The sequence below is a fragment of the Ruditapes philippinarum genome, unplaced genomic scaffold, assembly GCF_026571515.1.
Source record: "Ruditapes philippinarum isolate M1 unplaced genomic scaffold, ASM2657151v2 ctg1961_1_1_1_1, whole genome shotgun sequence".
NCBI classification, from domain to species: domain Eukaryota; kingdom Metazoa; phylum Mollusca; class Bivalvia; order Venerida; family Veneridae; genus Ruditapes; species Ruditapes philippinarum.
This window is the reverse complement of record NW_026858357.1, coordinates 41,855-67,987: the sequence shown is the minus strand read 5'-3', so window position 1 is coordinate 67,987 and position 26,133 is coordinate 41,855. Positions and strand designations below refer to the sequence as shown.

The 26,133-nt window shown below is 31.9% G+C and overlaps 1 protein-coding gene across 1 annotated transcript; it reads right to left on the bottom strand.

The window, feature by feature from the left end:
• Positions 1-840: 840 nt before the first annotated feature.
• Positions 841-4,413, bottom strand: LOC132752935 (uncharacterized). The gene has a single exon (XM_060743347.1). It carries the CDS (start codon positions 4,403-4,405, stop codon positions 2,294-2,296), a length of 2,112 nt encoding a protein of 703 aa, XP_060599330.1. The 5' UTR covers positions 4,406-4,413; the 3' UTR covers positions 841-2,293.
• Positions 4,414-26,133: the final 21,720 nt, after the last annotated feature.

Below are 26,133 nucleotides of genomic sequence, written 5' to 3'. Positions count from 1 at the left end.
TGGACCACCAAGATGATGCTTGCGGTTTAAAGGAGACAAATGTAAGGAATAAAGGACATTGTATAAGTTCATCCATTCAGAGAGCGCATGTGGCCACCCAGTGTCTGAGCCAGAATCAAGTTGTCTTAAAAGGACATCGACTAAATGGTAAGACTTTGATGAGGATTTGCGTATTTAAAAGCTTCCTCTGTGATCTGAAAAAATTGTATTTTGCATGGCTAAAAGTACAGAGATAATAATAGCACAAAATGTTTAAAGTTGATAATTCGATACATCACACAAAAATTTGACTTAAAAATCAAACACAAATATTTTCTTTTCAATTTAATTTATTCAATTTTAGTATACATATAACAGAATATAAACAAGAATTCCAAAAAGGCGGATCAATATACGCCCGAACAACAGTTTGTTCGAGTAGTTAATAGATGTAGTAAGTTCAATTAGGGAAGAAACCAATTCATGAAACCCTAAGTGAATGATTGTCAAAACTTCTAAAGAGGTCATGCCAAATATCCAAGTTCTGCGCATGTTGGTTTCATTATAATACTTCATAATGTTTTAAGTCTATATAAACTAGGTGATCCCTGGGGCGGGTCAAATAATGACCCACCTGATATAATATGAATAAGTTTTGTGGAGGTCCAAAAGGTAAGGCTGCATACAAGATATGAAAATTATGGGCATTGTAGTTTTTCAAAATAAGACTGAACTTCTTATATTAAAAGTAGATAAAACAGCTGACTCAAGTGGTAAGGCAATAATTCACCCTATTGGCATGGCTAATACGACTTGCCAAATATCTCAGCTCTGGGCATCACAAAATAAGATTTAAATGTGTTTTCTATATAAATCACGTTACTCCTGGGGTCAGCCAAAATTGATCATATCGCTTTTATAGAGGTCGCCCAAAAGCAATGCCACATGTCAAGCTCTAGGCAATGTAGTTAAAGAAAAGACATAAATGTGTTTGCAAATATATAGCTTATATATATATCAGTTGACTCCCGGGCAAGGAAAATGTTGACCAAATAGACATGATGAATATTACTTTGTAGAGGTCCACATTACAGTACTTCATGCCAAATGCTCTAGGCTTGTAGTTTTAAGTTCAGCACAATACAGAAGTGTTTTGTCCTATAAATTGCTTATATCAATCAAATGATCCGAAGACAATGCCAATTTTGTTATGGACAAATCTAAACCAGGCTTCTCCCTGTCATCTCATGTTAATAAAAAATTCTGTTTTTCTTTTAATTTCCTTCCCTTGGTGCAAAAGATACTGTGCTGACATGAACTTTTAAAATTCATACACAATGACTTAGCATGATCTTAACCTTGTCCTGACAAATATACAAACCGGACGGGCGGTCAGATCAATACCAATATACACGAACAATAATTCGGGCGTATAGCAAATAATAAACTTTATCATGCTATTTGTACTAAAATATAAAACATGATAATAATTTTATAACCTTTAACTGTTTGGTATCATTTTTTGGTAAAAAAATTTTTTATGTACCCAAGTAGCTGTACACTGTTCAAAATTTGCAACAAAATTAAACAACATTAATTAATACATGTAATACAGTAAAAAATGTTCAAATGTGTTTGGGAAAAAAAAATTTCTGAAAAAAAAAATAAATGGAAAAGTTTATCTGCACATTGAATCTTCACTGGGATTTTTGTTTTTCATAAAAAACACTATTTCAACAATTCATTACCGACATATTTCTTTTCTTATAAATATCTCTGCTCAAGATTGGTAGTCATTGCGTAACTGTATAACCTCTTAACAATTATATTTGTTTTACTGTATCTGATATAAAATAACAATGCTTTGATTGTTCACTCTTGCACGCCTATTCAGTAAAACAAAAGGTAAACAGTTTCGTGTTTGCTTTATATGTTTAGATTGTAAACATTTGATATGTTACCTTTTTTTTATAAAACAAGTTCAAGCTAATTATATATACATGTACATTGTAATTAGATAGGGATCTTTACTTTGTTCAATTTTCCGCCAAAAGTATTTACATAATGCTTTCAATGTCTTAAATCTTCTACAAGTCTGACAAAAGCATTACTTTACAATCTTACTCATGGTTTAATGCATACAAATATCAATACACATCGTAAAGCAGTGACATATTTTTTCCCAGATCAAATAAACTCAATGATAAATCTGTTCCTTTTTAAAAAAGTGTATGACAAGTTGAGCCTTTCTGTAAAAGGAACATGATTACATATTGTCAGTTCGCAGCCACAAGACGCCTTTGTTTCCATTACACTAATGCATGCCTTGGCCAAACATTGAGCTTACTAGTCTACATATATGAAACTTTGCAGCGTTATTTCTGCCTCGTATTTTCAGAGAGAACAGATAGCACTGTAAAGCAGCGTCCGTTTTGTTTTCTTGTTCCATACACTGACCTAGAAGGTTTAGTGCTGTTTCTTTGTGTCCGAAATTTGGTTCCTCTACAATGCATTTGGCAAGGTTGGAGATTGCCGCCTGTTTATCCCGATTCCTTCTGAGATGAGAATATGTCTTGTACTGTAGAAAGTATAAATAAGGTAGAGAATCTATCACAGCCAAATTCATCCATTCATCATTTTCACTTCTATAAGGGAGGTCCTGTTGTGATGATCGAAACATTTCATGTTGGAGTTCTTTGGGACAGCAGTTTATTTCACATCGTAGAAACCTGACACATGATGCAGTTATACTCTGTAACAATGTATATTCATCATCTGCTTCATAACATAACTTATTGAATGCCCTTTTACATTCAAAGTGTTGAAAAGCGTAGCATTTACAGATGGGTTCAACTACAATGAGATCATAACTTTCTTCAATATTTTTCAAAATTTGTTCTGTCGTCTCAATCTCTCCAGTACAATAGAAAATTGATGCTAGTTTCAGTTTACCCGATGCTACATCAATGTTTAGGCAAAACGACAGCAAAACGGTAGATTCTCGGCATACACTGCGTTCACTTTGTATGTTAATTGAAGCAAGTGCAGATCCTAAATGCATGCTAAGAAATTTAGCTATTGCACTACATGCTATTCTATTTTGCCCTTGATTCATATCATGAGTTACTTTCATCAGGTATTTATATAATGTTTGCAATAGAAGTCGAATGTTATTGGTTTTATTCAATTTATTGAGCAAGACCATGATCAAGTCATTGACTCTGCGAGCAATAATGTTAACTAGGTTTCCTGAAATCACACAAGACAGGTGTTCAGGAACAAAGTCTACTAATCTCAAAAATGTGTTTTGAATTCTAGACCCAAGTTGGTCACATTCTATTTCAAGTAAAGCACTTCCGTTACTGCTTATAATGTAAGAGAGTCTCTCTAGTATGATTTGTTTTGTTACTACAGTAAAACGTCTCGCCATTAAATTGTTCTCTGGGATGATAAAATGTGGGCAATAGTCATTTACAATACAATTGTAAAGTATTGTTAGACAGTAATTTAGACAAATCAGTAAGGTGTTTTCGTTCCAAGCATTGTTGACTGTACTTTTAATACTATGAAGTAAGACCGTTTTACACATAAAACTTGAAATGCTGTCAGGGCATTGTGTGGTTATAAACGTTTTTAGAATCATTTTCATTAAGATAAAGCATCTGATTTGTGTTATATTCAGACTGAACATTAAAAATCTCTCAGCAAGGGAAGTGGATATTCTCCATTCAATGTCTTCATTAACACTGCCTTTGCCTCCAACTCCAACAACGAAACATTCCGTGCGTTTACAATACTGTTTCATATCGCTTGTAGGCCATTGACCTTCAAGTTGCTGATTTATCCATTGTCTAGCTTTCAATGGCCACTGGTGACAAGGTATTGCAATGACAATGTCATGACCACAGTAACCAGGAATTTCTTCCATCGTAATTGCTGGACCATGTCTTACACTTTCAGAACTAGTGCTTATATGTAATAAAGTATTCTTTAATAATACTCTTCCTATTCTATCTCTATACCAGTACTGATTATACACATTATCTTCTGGCAGCGGAGCGTCCCCTCTCAGTATCTGTAATAAGCAATATCCTGGTGATACAGTATCATCCTGTATCATTAACATGTTTTGTTTATCAGGTTCCCATTCACTCCAGTCCTGTATCACTTTGAGCCTGGTAAGTGTTAAAAGTACATCGATGTCAGAATTAAGTCCTAATGTTGTAGTACCTTCTCCTCTACTACCTAAATGATACACATTTACACCTCCATGTGTTAATAATTGTTGCCCTATTGTTTCTAATGTTTCATTCATCAGCTCTAGTCGCCTTCTTTTAATCACCATTCTCTCGTTCACTCCTATCTCATCAAGTACTTTAGAAAGTCTGAGTGACACATTGCGAGAATAATCAGAATTTTCCGACATCCTGTAAATTTAATCAAATGTTATTATTTTCATTATTAATAAATGTTATAATAACTAAATCAAGTGTAAATCTACAATTGACTGTGTAAGTATCAAATCAAATTGTCTTCTTGACATATAATATTCAAAATGTTTATTTCAGCATATAAGAATGATAAAACAAAAAATTAATTATTATATTTTGTTTTTGTGTAAATCAATTGATAAGAATAATTCGAATTGGAGTTTTGTGATATGAAAAAAAGTTGAAGAGATAATGATCGTTTTAAGGTAATTTCATTATAAATGTCAACATCAAAGACAACATGGAACAAAATTCATAATCATTACCAGGAAATGTTGGAAAGATAAATTTGGATTATTCCATGTAATATACTCTCAGACAATTAAACATTTGAAAGTAAAACATGGTTTAGTAAATGTAATTTTTTGAAAGACAACACCCAGAGAATTACAGCATTTGTCAAGTATTAGTCAGTTTTACTTATAAACATCTTAAACAATTTTATTTTATAGGGTGAACGCACGTTCTTTCGTGTAATATAACGTCTGCAAGGAACGGTTGGTGCCCGATCACGTTAGGACGAGGGCTCCAACAGTTACGAGGGACTTTGCAGACTTTATAACACGAAAAAACATGCGTTGACGCTATGACAGCATAAATTATTATACCACATGCATGATGAATATTAAATACTTAACAAATACATGAAATCTTTGTGGAAACGGTTTGTGCTTGGGCGGTATTTTACGTAACCGATTTATTTTTCCGGAGCCAACAACTTGGGAAATACAATTGCTCAGTCAACTTTTAATTGATATAACAAAGCTTAACATTGTAGATTTATTAACTGAGAAAGGAAATTAATTTACACTACCAATGACAAGAAGGGTCATCCCTCAGGAATTCCAAAAACGATTTCAGACTGACTCTAGAAAAAAGATCATGGGCATTTAAAGTACACTTGATGTCCAGAACCGTTTTTTAAATCGGCATACATTTTTGTATTTATTTATTTTTTTTTTACCGTGCCCTGTATAATTTATTGCGCATATGTAAAAACAAGAGCGCGTGACTCTGTTAACACATGGTTTTGGTCCCTTTTAAACATGGACAAAAGAGGGGAAGATAGCCGATTTTATGCTATGATTTATTTTAAGACCCTTCAAAATTACCTTTACTGATAACTTTACTTATAAATACGATTGCAACAGTTTCAATATTGTGATTTTGGGCGTTCTTTAGGGATTCTGTTTTCCCTTTTTCATCAATATCTTTAAAAAAGGAACTTGAAAATTACCATTTTCGAAATTTCAAATTTTCGTACAAGGAACTACAAAGATTCAGTGATTACAGAAATCACAATCTTATTGTAGTCTCTAATTCAATGTCTGAAATAATGAATGTGGTACCACATTACATGAATTAATCTAAATAAACAATCAAGGTCACTGTTTCCTTTACTCATTTTATAATAAACAAGGAATTTATTTTTTACCTTTATAAACAAGGAAGTTATTTTTTGTCTTTGACCGAATGTTTGGTCAAACAAGACTGCCTATATTGCAAGTCTGATTTCTAATGAATTATGTAAACGGTTATTACGTTTATAAGTAAATTAGTAAAAAAGAAAATTAGTATTCATTGGAAATCATTCACCATAAAAGTCGGCTAAAAACGGCGCGATTACGAATAACTCTAACAAAACTGAAAAAATCCACATGCATAGTCCCAAGTACATAGCTTCACAGTGATGTTGATCATTATTCTTGTAATTTAGTGATGTTGATCATTTATTTCTGGGAAGGGCTTTATCTAATGTTTTAAGAACTTATTGCCCAACCCATTTGCATTTTGATATATACCGGTATTTGTATGATATGTTTGTAAACATATATTTAATGCAATAAAATATGTTTAAACTACCATTCTTGTTACCTTTTAGGCCTACAAGTCAAATACGTTTTGAGCTATGCATGAACAAGTTGAAAATTGCAAATTTATACTACTGGAAGGCAAAGGCTATAACTCTAACAAAACTGAAAAAAAATCCACATGCATAGTCCCAAGTTCATAGCTTCACAGTGATGTTGATCATTATTCCTGTAGTTTAGTGATGTTGATCATTATTCCTGTAAAGTTGGTTGATTTTTACTCAAGCACTCAAGGAACAAATAACACAAGATAATACAACGGTTTTTACTAAGTCAAGGGCAATAACTCTAAAAATCCTGGATAAATCCACAAACTCAAGGTGCACAACTACATATGCAACATTCCCGTAAGGTTTCATGACTCTGTGTGAAATCCTTTTTGAGTTACATGACAGAATATGAAAATTGCAAAATTTTACAAAGTCAAGGGCAATAACTCTAAAAATCCTGGATAAATCCACAAACTCAAGGTGCACAACTACATATGCAACATTCCCGTAAGGTTTCATGACTCTGTGTGAAATCCTTTTTGAGTTACATGACAGAATATGAAAATTGCAAAATTTTACAAAGTCAAGGGCAATAACTCTAAAAATAATATATAAATCCACACAAAAATAACCAGGTGCACAACTACACATGCTGATCAACATTCCTGTAAAGTTTCATGACTCTAGGTCGAATCCTTTTTGAGTTACATGCGACAAAAGTTGAAAATTGCAAAATTTTACTAAGTCAATGGCAATAACTCTATAATACTAAATAAATCAGGACAAAAATACCCAAGTGCACAATCTCACATGCTGATCAACATTCCTGTAAAGTTTCATGACTCTAGGTCAAATACTTTATGAGTTACGTGCGACACAAGTTGAAAAATGGCACATTTTTACTTAATCAAAGGCAATAACTCTGAACATACTGAATAAATCCACACGAAAATACCCAGGTGCACAACTGCACATACTGATCAACATTCCTGTTAAGTTTCGTGACTCTAGGTCAAATACTTTTTGAGTTACGTGCGACACAAAAGAGAACGGACGGAGGTCGGAAGGACGGACGGACATGGGTAAATCTAAATGCCCACCCCCCCACTTAAGTGGTAAGTGGAGGCACAATAACAGTATATCTCGAATTATTGAGTTACATTTGTAAATTTTTCATTAAAAAGTTATCAAGAATTTTCGTAATAACATATATGTCTCATTTACTTTATTAAGTTATATTTTTTATCTTTGCCCTCATGTTTTGACAAACGAGAATGCCTTTTTTCGCATGAACTAGGTCAACGATTAATTAAGCTAATAAAGTTAGTAAGCCATGTAAGTAAATAAGAAAAAAATAAAAATTTACCAAATTGAATTGGTCAAGGGCGGCACATTTACTATCAATTTAATTTGGAAAAAGCTAACCTAACCAATTTGAAGTTTAAAACAGTCGATTAACTAGCCTACTACCTTGCCGATTTAACAAAGTTAATCTGTTATGATTCATTTTTAACTAAAATCCCATGTTTTAAACGCTTAAACATCTTTAACAGATATTTTCGATCCTACGCCAGTTAATACATACATGAAAATCAATTAATCGAAATAAATATATGTTAAGCAGCTTTAAAACATGGACATAAATTGAAAAAGAAACTAGGGGGGAATTCCACCTTATGATAACACTACGCATTTGGCAATCGGAACACCTCGATTATCAATTTTCGAAGATTTACAGAAAGGGTAGAAAATTTGCCATACGCTGCGCCTGTTTATACATAATTTCTCTGATAGACATTATCAAATCTTTTATAAGTGAATCTATCTTGCCGATGAGTATCGTTGCCAGAAATGTAATATAGAACTCAAAAATAAGACACAATAAATAACATTTTGAAGTCTGAATGTGCATTGCCATTGTAAATGCTTTATTTTAAGGTAAACAAGCATTTTCGTAATTTAACATGTACAGAAATATTCCCTCAATATGATGTCTTAATTACAAAAAAAAAATATCGATTTGTTAAAATCAGTAGCTTAATACGATTTGTTTAACTTAATTATCTTTTATAAAACTAAAACAGTTAAAGACTTTTATTTGAGTTACTTCATATCATTTAACATATTCAAGAACACGATATCTTTTTATTTGCTTCTTTCCATTGAAATCATAAGCTTTGTTCGTTGAAATCGTTGAAAAAGCGGTAAAGTTAAAAGTATTTTTTTATGACATGTGTTCAAGGATACAAATGACAGGAGTCTAAGATATTTTGTTATTTTTATTAAACTGGATATAATATAGGATTTATATTATGACATGATTAAAATGACATTGTTATATCTTCTTATTTCATGAACCGCAGATGACATAAGTTCGTTTTGATGAAATAGAAAAAAAACTTCACAGAATATGGAATAAATCTCACTTTGATTTGTGAACATTGAAACAATGTTCATTACAAAACACGATCTGATTTTATTTATCACTGATTCATCTTGATATATTGCTAAGAAATTCGCATGCTATATATATCATACACATACCCTATATGTTTGACAGTCGAACACACTAGTATCCAATTGGAACTTTAGCAAGGTAAGCAGGACATGTAATAGTTATATGTTTATATACCATACACGACTTTTCTACATGCTTTACTTTAGAAGCAGACGATATATGCAAAACATCAAACATCAACTGCCAAATTAAGATACACTTTTACTAGCATTATATAAATTGACACATTTGTATTCAGAAACTCGGAAAAATATGTATCAGTGAAAAATAACATTTTGGATTTAAAAATGGAATCCCGGATTGCATTTTCCAAAACGCGATTTCCATCTTTTTGATCAGTATGTAATGAAATATCAAAATGGAACAAGATCTATATAAATTATGTTTTATCTTTATGTTTGCAAACATCAAATATCTTATGCATTTAGCAAGATTGCTTCGATACAAAAACTTCAAAAAGTAAATAAAAAAGCAGTCAAGTGCTGTCTCCCTTCTTACTAAATGTACAAATATCAACGTCTTGAATAGCTTTAAACAAATCTGTGGAAAAAAAAACCTTAGTTCAGATGAACCATTTCTTTTGACTAAAACTATAACAAACATAAGTTAATTTAGATTATAACAAGGATGCTTCTTGAAATGTTGTCATACAAGTGATAATATTATTAACAGTTTAACACTAATAATGAAGTTCTTTGTTTACTTTTGATAACATTTATAATTTTCACTATTTTGTTTGAATAAAGTCTATCTATTATGTTTTTGTTTCAATTACCTCTACATCAAATGTTTTTAATTCCAGAAATAAAACTTTGTAGAGAACGATTTCATTAAAATAGTATGAAATTTGCTATGAGGAGAAATAAAGCATATGCTACAGGAACCCACGTATATTAACAGTTCAACGATATGACTGGTAATCCCTTCTGCTCTTTAAATTATTGCAAATTAAACATATTTTTTGTTACAAACTTTATACTTTCTATCATTTAAAAATCTTTAAATGTTTGACTTGTATAAAGCAAACTTTGGTTTATTTATTAAGGTTAATATTGGCAACATGTGATAAAATAACAGAATGCATAATAATTTTATAACACTTTAATACGGTTCATATTTTCAAATTAATTGAAATCGTTTTCAGAAAAAAATATTTCTAAATTTACAATAAATTTTGTATTCAAATACTAACTATACATTAGTATATTCTTTTTTATCCTACTGTAGACATTTAAGAAGTTTAGCTTCATTTTGTTTATACAACTATGTATTGATATAAAGAAAAAATATTGATCAAATTTTCGATCGATAATCAGTATAGAATAATGTCTTAATTTAAACCACAGTTAAAGAGTAGAATACTTTTTGTTTAAACCGCCTTTTAGAATAACTTAAATATCACATTTCTTATTGAAGTCAAAGTTTAAAATGCATAAAGAAGGCCAATATTTTTAAACGTTCTCCTCGATTTTTTATATTACGGGGTTATGGTTCTCTTTGATATGTTAACCATTTTATTTGATATACAATAATATAATAATCAATGTATGTCCAGTGAACTTAGTTGGCTACACATGCTCGGTATTCAAAAGCTAAAACGGTTCCTTAACTGTTTTGAAAAACTGCCGTTAATGATATAAATCAAACATTTAAATATTTATGAATCCATGCCAAAATCTGGTGAAATACTTCAGTGGTTAATAAAAATAAAATTTATTACAAGGTTGTGTTTGTTTGATTGATTGGGCTATACGTCACATCGAGACAGTATGTGTCATATGGCAACATTCCAGATTTAATGGTGGAGGAAGAACTCAGGTGCACTTACGTACAATATTTTAGACACAAATGAAAATATGAGTTAAACCAACGGCGTTCCTTTAGCTAGCTGATTAGCTTCCACACATGACAGAAGTCCGAAGTCCCAGTCGGTATTCGATATCTTTTTTTGTAATTGAGTGTATAATCAATCAATCAAATTAAATGATATGAATATTTGGAATTGGAATCTTTAAATTTGAAGGAAACAGTATTGCAGTTGTTGAAGAGATGATGATTGTTTAATTTAAAGATAATTTCATTACCAATGTCAACATCAAAGACAACAAGGAACAAAATCATAATAATTATAAGGAAATAATAAAAAATAAATCTGGATTTTCCTAAATTGTAGATGTTAATTTATATTGAAAATAAAAGCTTGAGAAATTTAAATTGGTCATTTACTTAACTTAATACTATTGGGCCTTTTTCATTGGTACACATAAGATATTCAAAATCTTCTTTGCATGAAAATTCACTTCCGCTGTGTTTTGAAAATTTTACTCCGAGTACAACTTTCAAAACACACCGGAAATGAATTCACATGCAAAGAAGATTTTGAAAGCCTAAATTATACCAATGAAAAACTTCACGTTGACCCTCAACAAAAAAATTACCATCGAGTACCCATTCACTATAAATATTATGTTAAATGCAATGGCATCCGAAACACATAAATCACAATCTAATATTCCTTTACAGGTTATCAAAAAATAATATCAAGTGTGTAGCAAAATTACTTTCTTGTTTCAGATCCTTTTTATATTGGAGGGATAAGATAATGTGAAATAATAAGAATGGCATTGTACTATTTATGCATGCAATACACCTTCAGACGATGAAACAATTGAAACAATTCTTCAACATAAAAGTAATATATGGTCCGGTAAATATGATTTTTCTATGTTTTGTTATAGACATTATTTCAAAGAAGAACAATAATTGATCAGTACAGGCAACTTACCTTACATAAAACCTCAACAATTCAATACTATTTAAATAAAAAACATGAAGATTACCACTTGATAAATTTCCAAAATTCTGTCAATTTATTACAAAGAATCAATGATGTGAGAAACCACAAACATTTACGACCAATTAAATTTGAAAAAAACAACAACAAATGTTTGAAACAATAGTCGATTTACTAGCTTGGCGATTTACCAAATAAATGTGTATCTATTCATTCGTAGCTAAATCCTATTTATCAAACAATAAACTTCTTTAAAATATACTATTCCTCTACAATCATTTCTTCTGCCTGTTAAATGATCTGTTTAAATCGTTTTGTTATTTTTTTGCTAATTGGTGTCTAACTATTACTTATTCGTTAAAACATTGATTATTTATCAACACTTCAGAATTAAATAAAATATTTTTTTGTGAATCTTAATATTTAGATAGAAAGCAATTAATCAAAATTAATACCTGTTAACTTCACCAACTTGACAGCTTGAGCATAAATTGAAATAGAAACTAGGGAAATTCCAACTTTTAATAAAACTACTACGTATCCGGCAATCAGAGCGCCTTGACAATTATTCATAATAATCATTCAATCGGAATAATCAATATCCGAATGTTGGCGGAAAAGGCCGAACATTTGCGATATTGGTCCTCAATTTTACTTCCTTTTATTAAAACTTGAAGAACGCTTTTTTGTTTTTTTTAAATGATATTTGACTATTTTGCCAATAAGCAGCGTTATTGTAAAATGTAATACGAAACCAAAATTAAAATAAATCAAAGAATATTTTCTTTTTGTTTTTCTTTATTGTTGAGAAATCAAGCATTTTTCTTAATAACATGTACAGAAATGTTTCCCTTTATATGAAGTCTCATTTACAATATCCATGTGCCTAACTTTTAATCCATAACTTATTAGTTTAACATAAAAATCTTATATAAAATGTCTTCTTTCACAAATTCGAAATGGCATTTTGTGATTTAAAAGAAACAGTGTTGCTGAAGTTAAGAAATAATTATCGTTCAAAGGTTATTTTATTATCAATTTAAGCACCAACGAACAGCAAGGAACAAAAAAAGAAGAAAAAAAGATTAAAAATGGTTGAAATACAAATTTGGATTTTCCTTCCATGTAGATATTAAGTGATATGATTAATAGCTCGAGAAATGTAGTTGGCAGTCTCGAATTACATCATTTGTTGGGCATACAAGGGAATTTTAAAGTCGTTGCGAGGAAAGTCTCTTCATTGATAATTATAACGCTTCATAAAAGATATATTTTTTATTAACACTGAAACCCGGATTTAACCAACCCTGACCCGAATGACACCATGACTAATTCAATCACCATTTCTTTTGGTCCTTAAGTGTATTAAACTTTAACAGAATAATTAAAATGTTATCTTTAAATAGAAAATGATAATCGTGTTTATTTATCTGAAAGATAATACAATTATAAGCCGCCTCCGTGGTCGAGGGTTAAGGTCGATGACTTCTAATCCAGTTACCTCTCTGGCGTGGGTTCGATTCCCGGGAGATACTTTGGTAGTTTAGCACGGAGGAAGGTAGTCTAGTACTGGTGAAACTCTCCAGGAACAACGGTTAGCAAAATAACTGCATATATGACTAAAATACTGTTGGGAAAAGGCGTTAAATGAAACAAGCAAACAAACAAACAAAACAATCCAAAATTATATTTTTGCACTAAATACGTATAGTGACTTGTTGAATATCTCCTTAACAAAGAAAGGGCAATTATTTTGGAAAAATACGCATTATTTCAATTAAAACAACAAAACGTCTGTCATAGGTATTTAGATGTCACAATAAAGGAGAGTGGGAAAAATCTCGTTAAAAATTGACCTCACGGTTTATCGACGAGGTATCTTGACACTTGCAATTTCAGGTTAATTAAAGATATGTTAATGGAGCGCAAAATAATATTAGATGGTGTAAGAGGAACAATACACAGAATAATTCTTTTTCTTCTTGATCATCATACTTCCATTCGATTGTCAACATCATGTACCCCTTTGTATAGGCCTTTTAAACTCACGATCCGTTGTTTTCTGAAATCGACCGAATGTAGCAGTATTTAAAACTAACATGGTTTAAGAGGTAGTATGATACAAAGCCCGTTTTACCACGCATCACAAATTAAACACAATACATCTTTAATAGTATATTTTAAACCTAAAGATAGCTTAACAGTTAACCTAATTCTTAAATTCAAAAGTAAATTTAGCCAAGTTAAGTATTTATTACTCTAAGAAAATAACAAAGTAGGGACACATTCTTGATTTTCTGTTTATTACAAATTAAGTGAAAGGAGAAATATCAATATCATTAAAACATCTACTGTTACATAAGTATAATTGTTAATATCTGACTACATCAAATTAATAGATCCTGTTAACTTTGTAGGATTCAATTTATTATCAATAAGGAAGTTCATATTTTAATTCATATTTCTAGATCTATTTAAATATAGAGAAACATACATTGCCATTTGGGAGAAATAGATATTATATCTGATAATCAATACATATTCATCTCAAGATAAACATAAAAACATATGATAGAAATAAATACCTATATGATCAATTACAGCTTGAATATAGTTTGAAACTAACAGAAACATGGGTATTTCTTACCATCAATAATACTTTGGACAACTATGCTTTGACATACACATAGTTTGCTCTCCACAATTATCTCTCTTTATTGCTTTTTTCTTAATATATATTATATAAAATATGGATTGGTTTGATTAAGAAAGATATTGAATGTTTATTACGATACCCTGTACAGGGTTACTTTCATGCAATAGGATTTCTCTTTTGAATTTTAAGATTAAATAATTTGAAATTTTTTTTGTCTAGTAGTTAACAATACTTTATAATGTTAGACTGTCTAATAGATATTAAGTTCACGGTTTTTGTATGACACAATCATGAGGTATTACATTAGAGAAAATGAATGTTAATCCTGAAACAAATCTCGAATTACCTTGATTTGTTTTGATCGACCATAAAGTATTGAATCTGTTTCTTTTTTAAATGCATAACCTTGATTTAAGATTACAAGTACATATACATGTCAAATTATGGAAAGACTTCCAAAACAAATATTTTGAAACAAAGAATTTCCTGCCATTCTTGATTGACCATAAGTAACACAAAATATAACATAATTTTTCTAGTGCTTTTTTTGTGTTTTTTTTTTCCTGTTGTTTTTTTGTTGTTAGTGTTTTTGTATTTATGTTTTTTGTAAATCAGAAGATAAAAAAATTATAGAATAATTCATTATTATAATACAGGAGATATATTGAAATACAAAAATATAGCTGAAGATTATACTTATAAAAATATAACAACAAAATCTTTTTACACGAAATACCAAAGGAAAACAAATAAAAAGAGTAATTAAAAGATACTTGCTTAATGATTGACAATTTTATAAAAAAATTTAATAGAAAGTAGAGGAATTCCAACATTTAAATAATGTAATTGGGCGGGGAAAATATAGAAGTAAACAATTATTTCCCTCTATTGTCAAGTATTTTAATGACTTGTAAAATTACAGTTTCGGTATTTCAATGGCGGATTTTCAGAGTGACCTGCTTTCAATGTTGAATTGAAGTGGTCTATAATGGAAGGTCTTGAATACAAAAATTAATCGTCTTGAAAGTTTTTAGTATCATACGTTACGATACACCACGAAAGAAATATAAATGTTTTTGACAAGTTTGATAAATGATCCAGTATTACATATATCTTTATAACAGATTATAACAGATAATAAATTGTTTTAGAACAGAATATTCTTATTCATCACATTTAAATGTTTATACTGAATCATTTTATAACTGTATCAATATTTTATTTCAAGCATTAATTTAACAAATATCAATATTATACATTTCTGTGTTCTCTTCAATATTTAAGTAGTTATAGAAATTGTTTGACTAACTGCCGAGATACATGTGTGATAAAAATGTGTTAAAATTTGCGTCTAAAAAGGAAAATCAATCAAACAAATAAAAGAAATAAAAACTTTAATCTAATGAAGGTCAGTCAATAGATAATTGATGCATTGCTGATTCAATTTTTAGAATGGGTTTACTGCTTTAACAAGAGCAATAGTATTCAACCAGTTTGATGCAGCTAGAGAACTTTGTACCAGAAGGCCTGCCTTGAGAAATATAGGAGACAACGTTAGTGTATGCCTTATCAATGTATTATTCTTTTATTAATAATATAATTACTGGTATATTATGTATATTCGAAATAACATATATTTTGTGCGTATTATCCTTTTTATATCAGGTTACCTAAAAGGTCTAAGCATCCCCCTTTGTTGGGTTGCCTGTGACAGAATAAAGATGATAATTCCGTAGTACTTACAACTTTAACCTTTCCCTTATGAAAGACAACTGCACAGTCGAAAGGCTGTGAATTTTTTCAAAGTTTAATTTTCCGATGCAAACAAGATCGTACAATAAATATCATAGCTGCGATTTATGCTGTGGCAGTGATTCTGTTACCACGCGTTTCAGTAGTTCCTCTTTAACCCTCAAAGTTTTTCAATTAATTTTCGAGGCATAGAAGGGCACGTGACTTGCTTTTGATTTTTTGGTACATGGCTGGTCAGTTGATATTTAAACCGTACATAGTTGTTTAATGTATCAGGTATAATACATGACTGATCATATTTTCTTTCTTCATAAATCATTTCTATAATACATTGATAAACAACTAAAATACGATGTGTAGATGCATTTATCTTGAAAGAATGTTTTGAAATACAAAGGAAACAGTATATTTTTAAGGTGTCAAATATTGTGTTACATAAAGGTAATCTGGATTATCTCTCTTTATACGTACATGATCTTTTTAAAATTAACAAGGCAGTCTTAAGGACATCTTAATCCACTTCCGCAGTGAACATGAATGTGTACTTCTTCACCATATGCCAACCATGACCTTGATGTTTTGTCATGCATATCATAAGCACATAGTCACACGATGGTGATTATGTGTGCCAAGTTATTTAAAATCTTCCATAAAGTAAAAAAGTTATGGAGAACATATAAACTTGACCTTGGATGTAGCAACCTAGATGTTGAGCTCTGCAGATTGTGTCATGGTGAGGTTCATTTGTGCCAAGTAACTTTAAAACCTTTGAATTGTCAATTAGTTAAAAAGCTAACATGAAACATACATGACATGAATTAAATATGTTTTTACATTGGAACTGTGAGTATGGCCCTGACCTTCAGGGTTGTGACTCGATTATTGTGCTTGGCCAATCGTGTCATAATAGTGATCATTTCTGCCAAGTTACCATAAAAACAATTGCAGCGGTTCAAATGTTATGGACAGACACGGAATGTAAACTTTCTAACTTTTGACATGTAAGTGTGACGTTGACCTTAGGGGTAGCAATTCAATTATGGCGCTCTGAACATCATCTCATAATGGTGATTATTTGTGCCAAGCTTTTTAAAAAAAAAGAATCACAGGTTTAAAAGCTATGGAGGGGACACGAAATATAGACGTTTATACATTTGACCTTTAAGCGTGACCTTGATCTTGGGGATAACAACCTAATTATTGCCCTTTGCACATGTTCTTATAATGGTGATTAATTGTGTGAAGTTATTTTTTTATAATTCCGTGGGTTGAAAAGTTAGGGAGCGGACACGAAATGTAGTCTTTTTAACATTTATGACATTTGACCTTAAAGTGTGACCTTGACCTTTTAAGTAGCAAAACCAAAACAATTATTGCGCTCTGAAGTCGTCTTATAACGGTGATGCCAAGTTATTTCAAACAATTTTCAGCGGTTTAAAAGTTATGAAGCAGACAGGAAATGTAGATTTTTTATTTTAAATGAAAACTTTTTTTAACATTTGACCTTTAAGTGCGCCATTGACCTTGGGGTAGCAACCCTGTTGTTGCGACATGCACGTCGTCTCATTATGGTGATCTCTTGTGCAAATCTATTTCTAAAGTGTTTTAGAAATTTAAAAGTTATGAAGCAGACAGGAAATGTAGACTTTTTATTGAGGAATGAAGACGTTTTAACATTTGACCTTTATATGTCATCTTGATCTTAGGGGGAGTGACCCAATTATTGCACTTTACACATTGTCTCAATATGGTGATCACTTGTGCCAAGTTATTAAAAAAAATATCAGCGGTTTAAAAGATATGGAGCGGACACTATGTAGACTTTTATTATGAAATGAAGACTTTTAACATTTAACCTTTTTTAAGTGTGACCTTGACCTTGAAGGTAGCAACACAATTATTGCACTCTGCACATTGTCTCATTATGGTGATCACTTGTGCCAATATTGTTCATTTTTTCAGGGGTTTAAAGGTTATGGAGCGAACACAAAATGTATACTTTTTATTATGAAATGGGAACTTTTAAACATTTGACCTTTAAGTGTGACCTTGACCTTGGGGTAGAAACCCAATTATTGCGCTCTGCACATCGCCTCATTATGATGATCACTTAAACCAAGTTGTTTTTTTTTAAATGTCAGCAGATTTCCAAAGTTATGGAGTGGATACGAAAGTGTTACGGAAGGACAGACGGACGGTCGGACTGACTGACGGACGGGGCAGTTTGTGTAAACACCATGCAAGTATTAACATTACTGTTTTCGTAATTATATCAGTATTTATTTCAATTATCAATTATCAATCAATTTGTATAACTGATATAATTTTGAAAATTGAAAAAAGAAGAAATTGAACAACGCCAATTTTGTTTTATTTATCAAGGATGGAAGGGTAGCTGCTGACTATGCAGTATTACAAGAAACAAAGGAGGTAAAACAAGTGTTGTACAATGCTAAAACACTTGACTTGTTTGGAAAGGTAATGCTATTTAATCCCTCATCTTATATCAATCAACTTGAAAGTCAACAAAATGACTTTCGTTAGTAGTTTTTACTTTTTGTAGATTTGGATCGTTTTCGGCTGCTGTTATGTAAAAAAAATATATGTATGGTAAATTGATTCCCATTTATTCATTAAATACTTAAAACAAGCCAAGTATTATGAGTATCTTAGAGCTAGATGAGTTCATTTGCCGTTCTACCCTAGCCAATACTGTTTTGTATATGTGTTCAGCATGATTTGAATCAAAGATTTTGATTTTCGTTATTTAACCGCACTATTGTTTCTTCTATGTTCTCTGTGTTAAAAAAATTTATGTATCACTTTCAGAAAGGCAGGCCATGGGGTCCTTGGTCAAAGGATGCCGACCATATTCCCCCAACGGAACAATGAAAGAATGATGACGGAGTGTGAGAAATGTTCAGAACAATATTCAATAGATAAATCATAGTCAACGTTAAAAAATACAACTCGTGGTTAAGAAAAATACAAGAGTACACGAGTGAATATTACAAGGACTGAAAAATAGTATTTTTCAAACAAATAAAACAAAGATTTTTTTCTATGTAATCTAATAGTAGGAACAGTTGTCTTCGGAAAAGCTTCGAAGGAATTTATATTTTACTGTCAAGAGAAGCATGAAAATATTGAGAGATTATTTTACTTAATATATGTTTCACGTACAAGAAAATATATGTTATTTAAGATGATTATATAAATTTATAATATTAGAATAGCAGATCTGTGATAGTATGTAACAGGGGGAATACATTCATATTAACTTAAGCTCACATTGTGTATTTTATAATAACTTGTTTAACACAAGTATTTTATTTTTTGTTAAATGCATACACACAATAAACGTATTTTTACAACTTTATCAGATTGCCTCCTTTTGATCTCCTCATATTTAGCTTTAAATGTGATACTAGTATCGGTTAATATGTTGAAAAACAAATAGAACTGGGATTGGACGAGCATCAGGCCACCATAGTTCGTTTGTCATATAATTCCTTAAGCTTTCACTGTCTATTACCAAATCATAAACAAAATGGGACCACCGAGAAGATGATTGCGGGTTAAGGGAGATATTTCCTTATGAAAAATAGCACATTGTATAAGTTCATCCATTCAGAAAGTGCATGTGGCCACACTGTGTCTGAGCCAGAATCAAGTTGTCATAAAAGAACATCGATTAAGTGGTAAGATTTCGATGAGGATTTCCGTATTTAAAAGATTCCACTGTGATCCGAATAATGCATATTTTGCATGGCTTAAAATACTAGGACAAAATGTTTATAATAGATAATCCGATACATCATCAAAACCTTTAAAAAAAATTACTAAAAAATAAGAAACAAATATTTTTTCTTTTCAATTTAATTCATTTAAATTTCAGTATGCATATACCATTATATTAAAAAGAGCTCCAAAATGGCCGGGCAATATACGCCTGAACACAAGTTTGTTGGAACAGTCAAATAATCTTTCAACTTTCATGAAATGCATGGAACTTCTAAGGAGGTCATGCCAAATATCCAAGCTCTGTGCATGTTGGTTTCATAAGATTCAAGATTTTTTTTTCAAAACACCATAAGGTCTAGAATACAACATACGAGGGGTGCGCAATATATTTTGTCCAAGTATAAATAAAAAGACAAATACAGTACCAGGACACTTTATTTTGTTTTATTTCCTTCAAAGTACTCTCCTTTGTGAGAAACACACAACTTTTGCCTTTTCAGCCACATTCGAAATGCATTTACAAAGTCCTTTGTAGGGATGCGTAGCAGGCACTGATGAATAGCGGATCCTACGGCACTTCGGCTTCTATATTTTCGACCTGAAAGCTTTCTTTTGAGTCTTGGAAATAGGAAAAAGTCGGCAGGGGCAGGGTCAGGAGAATACGGGGTTTAAGGAAGGATTTTCACTTTCTCTTTTGCCAAAAAATCCTTCACAATCGTAAAGGTATGTGCCGGCGCGTTGTCTTGAAGTAAACAAACACCCCTGAGTCCAGTAGCTGGACGACGTTTACGGAAGGATTTTCTCAATTTTTTAAAATCTTTTTGTTTGTAGAACCTTCCTGTGACAGACTGTCCCCTTGGCACTGAAACTTGAAGTAAAATGCCATTGATGTCGAAGAATACTGCTACCATAACTTTCTTGACACTCAGTGTTCTTTTTGCAATTGTTGGCCTTCGAGCGTTTCTGGTGGCCCAAATTTTATTGTCTATCTTTCTATGTGGCTCAAAAAAGTGTACCCATGTTTCGTCACCCGTTATAACATTATTAAAACGCCGACGGTTAAATTCTGGGAACATTTTTAACAATTTCTTGGCACATCTGATACGTTCCTGTTTTTGTTCATTGGTGAGTAAATGGGGTATCCATCTTGCAGTGATGCGGCTCATTCCTAGTTTCTTCTTTAGAATTGTGCGCACTGACCCTTCTGATATCCCAACCATCTTAGCTATGTCACGAGAAGTGTGTCTAGCATCCGTTTCTAAAATTTCACTGACATTTTTAATGTTTTTAGGGGTCACCGCAGTCGGTTTTCTTCCAGATCTTACCGCGTCTTTGATAGACTTAACACCAATTTTAAACTTAGCAATCCAGTTTCTAACAAGTCTATAGGAAACTTCACTATCTCCATAAACTTGACAAATTTCATTGTAAATTGTTTTCAGTTCAATTCCAAGTTGATGACGCACTTTGATATAACTCAGAATTTCAGAGGAATGCAAAGATCGTTTCCCAACCATTTTTATTTGTTTGGGTCGTCAGACCAAACAAATAATGGTAGCGAAATTTCAGAGTCTAATGTTGTTAATTGCAAATGCCGAAAGTAGTCCACTTTTTTAAAGCGGTTACTTCCCTTTTGTATGTACACTAAAGCCGAAAAATTCAGGGGAGATCACTGCGTAAAGATGGTCAAAGACAGGCGCATCAATTTTCAAGCAAAGTAATTCCCGAATGGTCGAAGATTTCTTATATTGTTTTTTTTGTATTTTCTGATCGAAAAGAACTATATACAAAGCGGACATTCAATCTCTGACACAGAAGTTTACGACAAACCTAACAACAAGTAGTTCTCAAAACAGCTTAAAACTAGCGATTTAAAAGAAAGAAATATTTTATTTTGTTACAAGTATCCAACAAATTACAACGCATTTAAAGTTAAACAATAGCGTTGGCTTATAGAATTGTCAATAAATGCACAATCACAAATTACGCGGATGAATATGATTTTATCAATGAAAATACTATTTTTAGCCATGTCGATTACCGAATACTACACAAACCGAGTAGTGGAATATATAGATTCTACATGTCGGACTGTTTGGGCGAGAGGATTTTCGCTAAAATATTTACTTCAATTTTAAACAACAGGTTTACCCTGAATAAAATACCTCGAAATTAATAGGGATTACAAACCCGAACTGCAATGGAAGTTTTAAATTTAGAATGACTCTATATTATTCAGACAAGTTATACTTTGTATACTTTGTATACTTTCTCCGTGGTACAGTGGTAACGCGCTCGCTTCGTGAGTGAGAGGACTCGAGTTCGAAATCCAGTCGAGGAAACTTTTTTTTTTGTGTGGTACAGTGGTAACGCGCTCGCTTCGTGAGTGAGAGGACTCGAGTTCGAAACCCAGTCGAGGAAACTTTTTTTTTTGTTGTTAAATTCTTTTTTTTTTTAAGTGTTTTTGTTAAGGAAGTAGCCATGATATACAAGGATAAGGTGTGGCTGTCGTAAAAAAAAGAACATAAATGATTTTTTGATGCAACTCTAGTTATGCAGAATTCCGTATGTATCAAACTCTGGTGCCTTACAAAAGGAATTATAATACATAAAAATAAACTTATACAGGAAAATGAATACAGATATAAAGTACGATTTAGATTGCAAAGATCAGAAAATACCACAGAACTTGCAGCCCTTTGATTCTTTATAAATATACATGCTTATAGTAAGCTCCAGGATTATTTACATCTGTGTTAAACAGCAGTTAAAGTCGTTACAAGCCCTAATTTAAAATAATATGGTTTTCTTCAGGCCGTTCACATATAAATTCACCGTGACTGAAGGGTTTTCGGGCTCGCTTAGGAAGCGAGAGGTCTGGAGTTCAAATTCCAGTAAAGGTAACTCATTTTTTTAAATTGTTAAAATCAAATAAACATTGGATTGAATATCAGTGTTGCAATTAGTCTTATAGCCAATTTACTACAATTAAAACGCTGGAAAGCATTGGTGGCACTAAACATATAATCTCACAACCTGCACCTTTCTTACATTCCGAGACCCAAACAAATTCAGCGCCTTCTGTGCTTTGATTTACATTAGTGGGTATGACCGCAATGTTTTAAATCCCATGTATATCAACTAAAACACATTGAAATAAGGTAAACCGGGTATGTATGTAAAACTAATGCATTGAGCGTATGATAAGTATAATTTCATGAGAATTTCGTGCAGAAATTTAAAACAATCCGCTACTGGACAAAACTTATTGCGCACCCCTCGTAATGTTTTAAGTCTATATTCACTCAGTGACCCATTGGGCGGGTCAAATATTGACCCATTGGAAAGAAAATGAATCAGTTTTGTGGTGGTCCACATGGCAATGCTGCATACAAGATATGAAAGTTCTGGGTATTGTTTTTTTCAAATTAAGACTGAAGTTCCTATTGTAAAAATAAATAAGTCAGTTGAGTGCATTGGTGAGGCATTTATTCATCCTAGTGACACGGCTAATACCAGTTTTGTACAGGTGTACAAAACATTGCATCATGTCAAATATGTAAGCTCTTGGCATCTCACATTTACAAAAAAGTTAAATGTGTTTCCTATATAAAGCAAGTGACTCCTAGGGCGGGCCAATATTGAACAATCAGCATGATTTATATCGCTTTGATAGGTTGTCCGGCAGGCAATGCTACAAACCAAGCTCTTTACATTGTAATTAAAAAAATTAGACATAAATGTGTTTTACAGTATATAACCTATATCAATGAGGTGACTCCTTGGCGGGACCAATATTGATCTAATGGCCATGATGAATATCACTTTTGTAGAGGGACACATTGCAGTGCTGCATGCCAAATATCTAAACTATAGGCTTTAAAGTTCACGTACGTACAATACAAGATATAAGCGTGTTTCCTATAGAAAGCTTATATCAATCAAGTAGCACTATGACGAGGCCAATTTTGATATGTGAAAATCTAAACCAGACTTCTGCTTACTAGGTATATTCTTAAACTTGACCTGAGGAAGAAACAGACCGGACGGAAAGTTCTGTCAAAAATATTTACATAAGACTTTCATTGTCTTAATTCTTCTACAAGTCTGATAACAATCTTATTGTTGATTCAATGCATACAAATAATAAAACACACCACCAAGAAGTGACATATTTTTTAGATCAAATGAAACTTGTAATATATCTAACTGATCATTTTTCAAAATGTATAACAAACCAAATTTTCTATAAAGGGAATACCTGTATTCATATTGTTATTTCGCAGTCACAAAAACCAAATGTTGCCACTTTGAATTCATTTTAACGAAAGCCTGAACCCAATATTGAGCTTATTAGTCTACATATATGAACCTTTGCGGCGTTATTATTTCCTCGTATTTTCAGAGATGACAGATAGCACTTTAAAGCAGCATCCACTCTGTTTTCATGCTCCATACACTGACCTAGAAGGTTTAGTGCTGTTTCTTTGTGTCCGAAATTTGGCTCCTCTACAATGCATTTAGCAAGGTTGAAAATTGTCGCCTGTTTATCTCCATGTCTTCTGAGATGAGAATATGTCTTATACTGCAGAAAGTATAAGTAAGGTAGAGAATCTACCACAGCCAAATCCATCCATTCATCATCTTCACTTCTATAAGAGAGGTCTTGTTGTGTTGATCTGAACATTTCATGTTGGAGTTCCTTGGGACAACAGTTTTTTTCCAATTGTAGAAACTTGACACAAGATGCAGTTATACTCTGTAGCAATGTATATTCATCATCTGCTTCATAACATAACTTATCAAATTCCCTTTTTCGAAAATATTGTTGAAAATCGTAGCAACAACAGATTGGTTCAACTACATTAAGATCATAACTGTCTTCAATGTTTTTCAAAATGATTTCTGCCCTCTCAATATCTCCAATACAATAGAAAATTGATGCTAGTTTCAGTTTACCCGATGACACATCACCGTTTAGACCTAACGACATTAAAACAGTAGATTTTCGGCATAGAATATCTCCAATCTGTATGTTTATTGAAGCAAGTGTGGATCCTAAATGCATGCTTAGAAATTTAGCTATTGCACTACATGCTAATTTAGTTTGCCCTTGATTCATATTATGAGTTAATTTCATCAGGTATTTATATAATGTTTGCAAAAGAAGTCTTCTGTGATTGACTTTATTCGCATTTACCAGCAAATGCGTGATTAATTCATTGACTTTGCAAGCAGTGATTCCAACCAGTTTTCCTGAAATCAAACACGACACATTTTCAGGAACAATCTCTACTAATCTCAAAAATGTGTTTTGAATTCTATACCCAAGTTGATCACATTCTATTTCAAGTAAAGCATTTCCGTTACTGCTAATAATGTAATAAAGTCTATCAAGTATATTTTGTTTTATTACTGGAGTAAAACGTCTAGCCATTAAATTGTTCTCTGGGATGATAAGATGCGGACAGTACTCATTAATAACACAATTGTAAAGTACTGTCAGACAATAATTCAAACAGATAAGCAAGGTTTTTTCGTTCCAAGTATTGTTGTTTGTACTTGAAATACAATGAAACATGACCGTTTTACACATGTAACTTGAAATGCTGTCAGGGCATTGTGTAGTTATAAACGTTTTTAAAATCATTTTCATTAAGACATAGCATCTTATCTGTGTTATATTGAAATTGAAAATTAAGAATCTCTCAGCAAGGGAAGTGGATATTCTCCATTCAAGTGCTTCATTAACACTGTTTTTGCTTCCAACTCCTACAACAAAACATCCCGTGCCTTTACAATACTGTTTCATATCATATGTAGGCCACTGACCTTCTCCTTGCTGATTGATCCATTGTCTAGCTTGCAATGGCCATTTTTGACAAATCATTGCAGGGACAATGTCCTGACCAATGAAACCAGGTCTTTCAACTCTTGATTGTGCTGGACCATGTCTAACACTGTCAATACCAGTCAATATATTTACTATTGAATTTTTTAATAAAACTCTTCCTATTCTATCTCTATACGTAAACTGATTATACTTATTCTGTTCTGGAAGTGGAGCATCATCTCTCAGTATCTGTAATAAGCAATATCCTGGTGATACAGTATCATCCTGTATCATTAACAGGTTTAGTTTACCAGGTTTCCATTCACTCCAGTCTTGTATCACGTTGAACAGGGTAGTTGTGAAAAGTAAATCGGTGTCAGAATTAAGTCCAAGTGTCGTAGTACCCTCTACTTTACTACCTAAGGTATACACATTTATACTTTCATGTGTTAATAATTGTTGTCCTATCGTTTGTAATGTGTCATTCATTAGCTGATGTCGCCTTT

Excerpts from the sequence above, each read along its gene's own strand:
- LOC132752935 (XM_060743347.1), bottom strand. The coding sequence starts at position 4,405 with ATGTCGGAAAATTCTGATTATTCTCGCAATGTGTCACTCAGACTTTCT.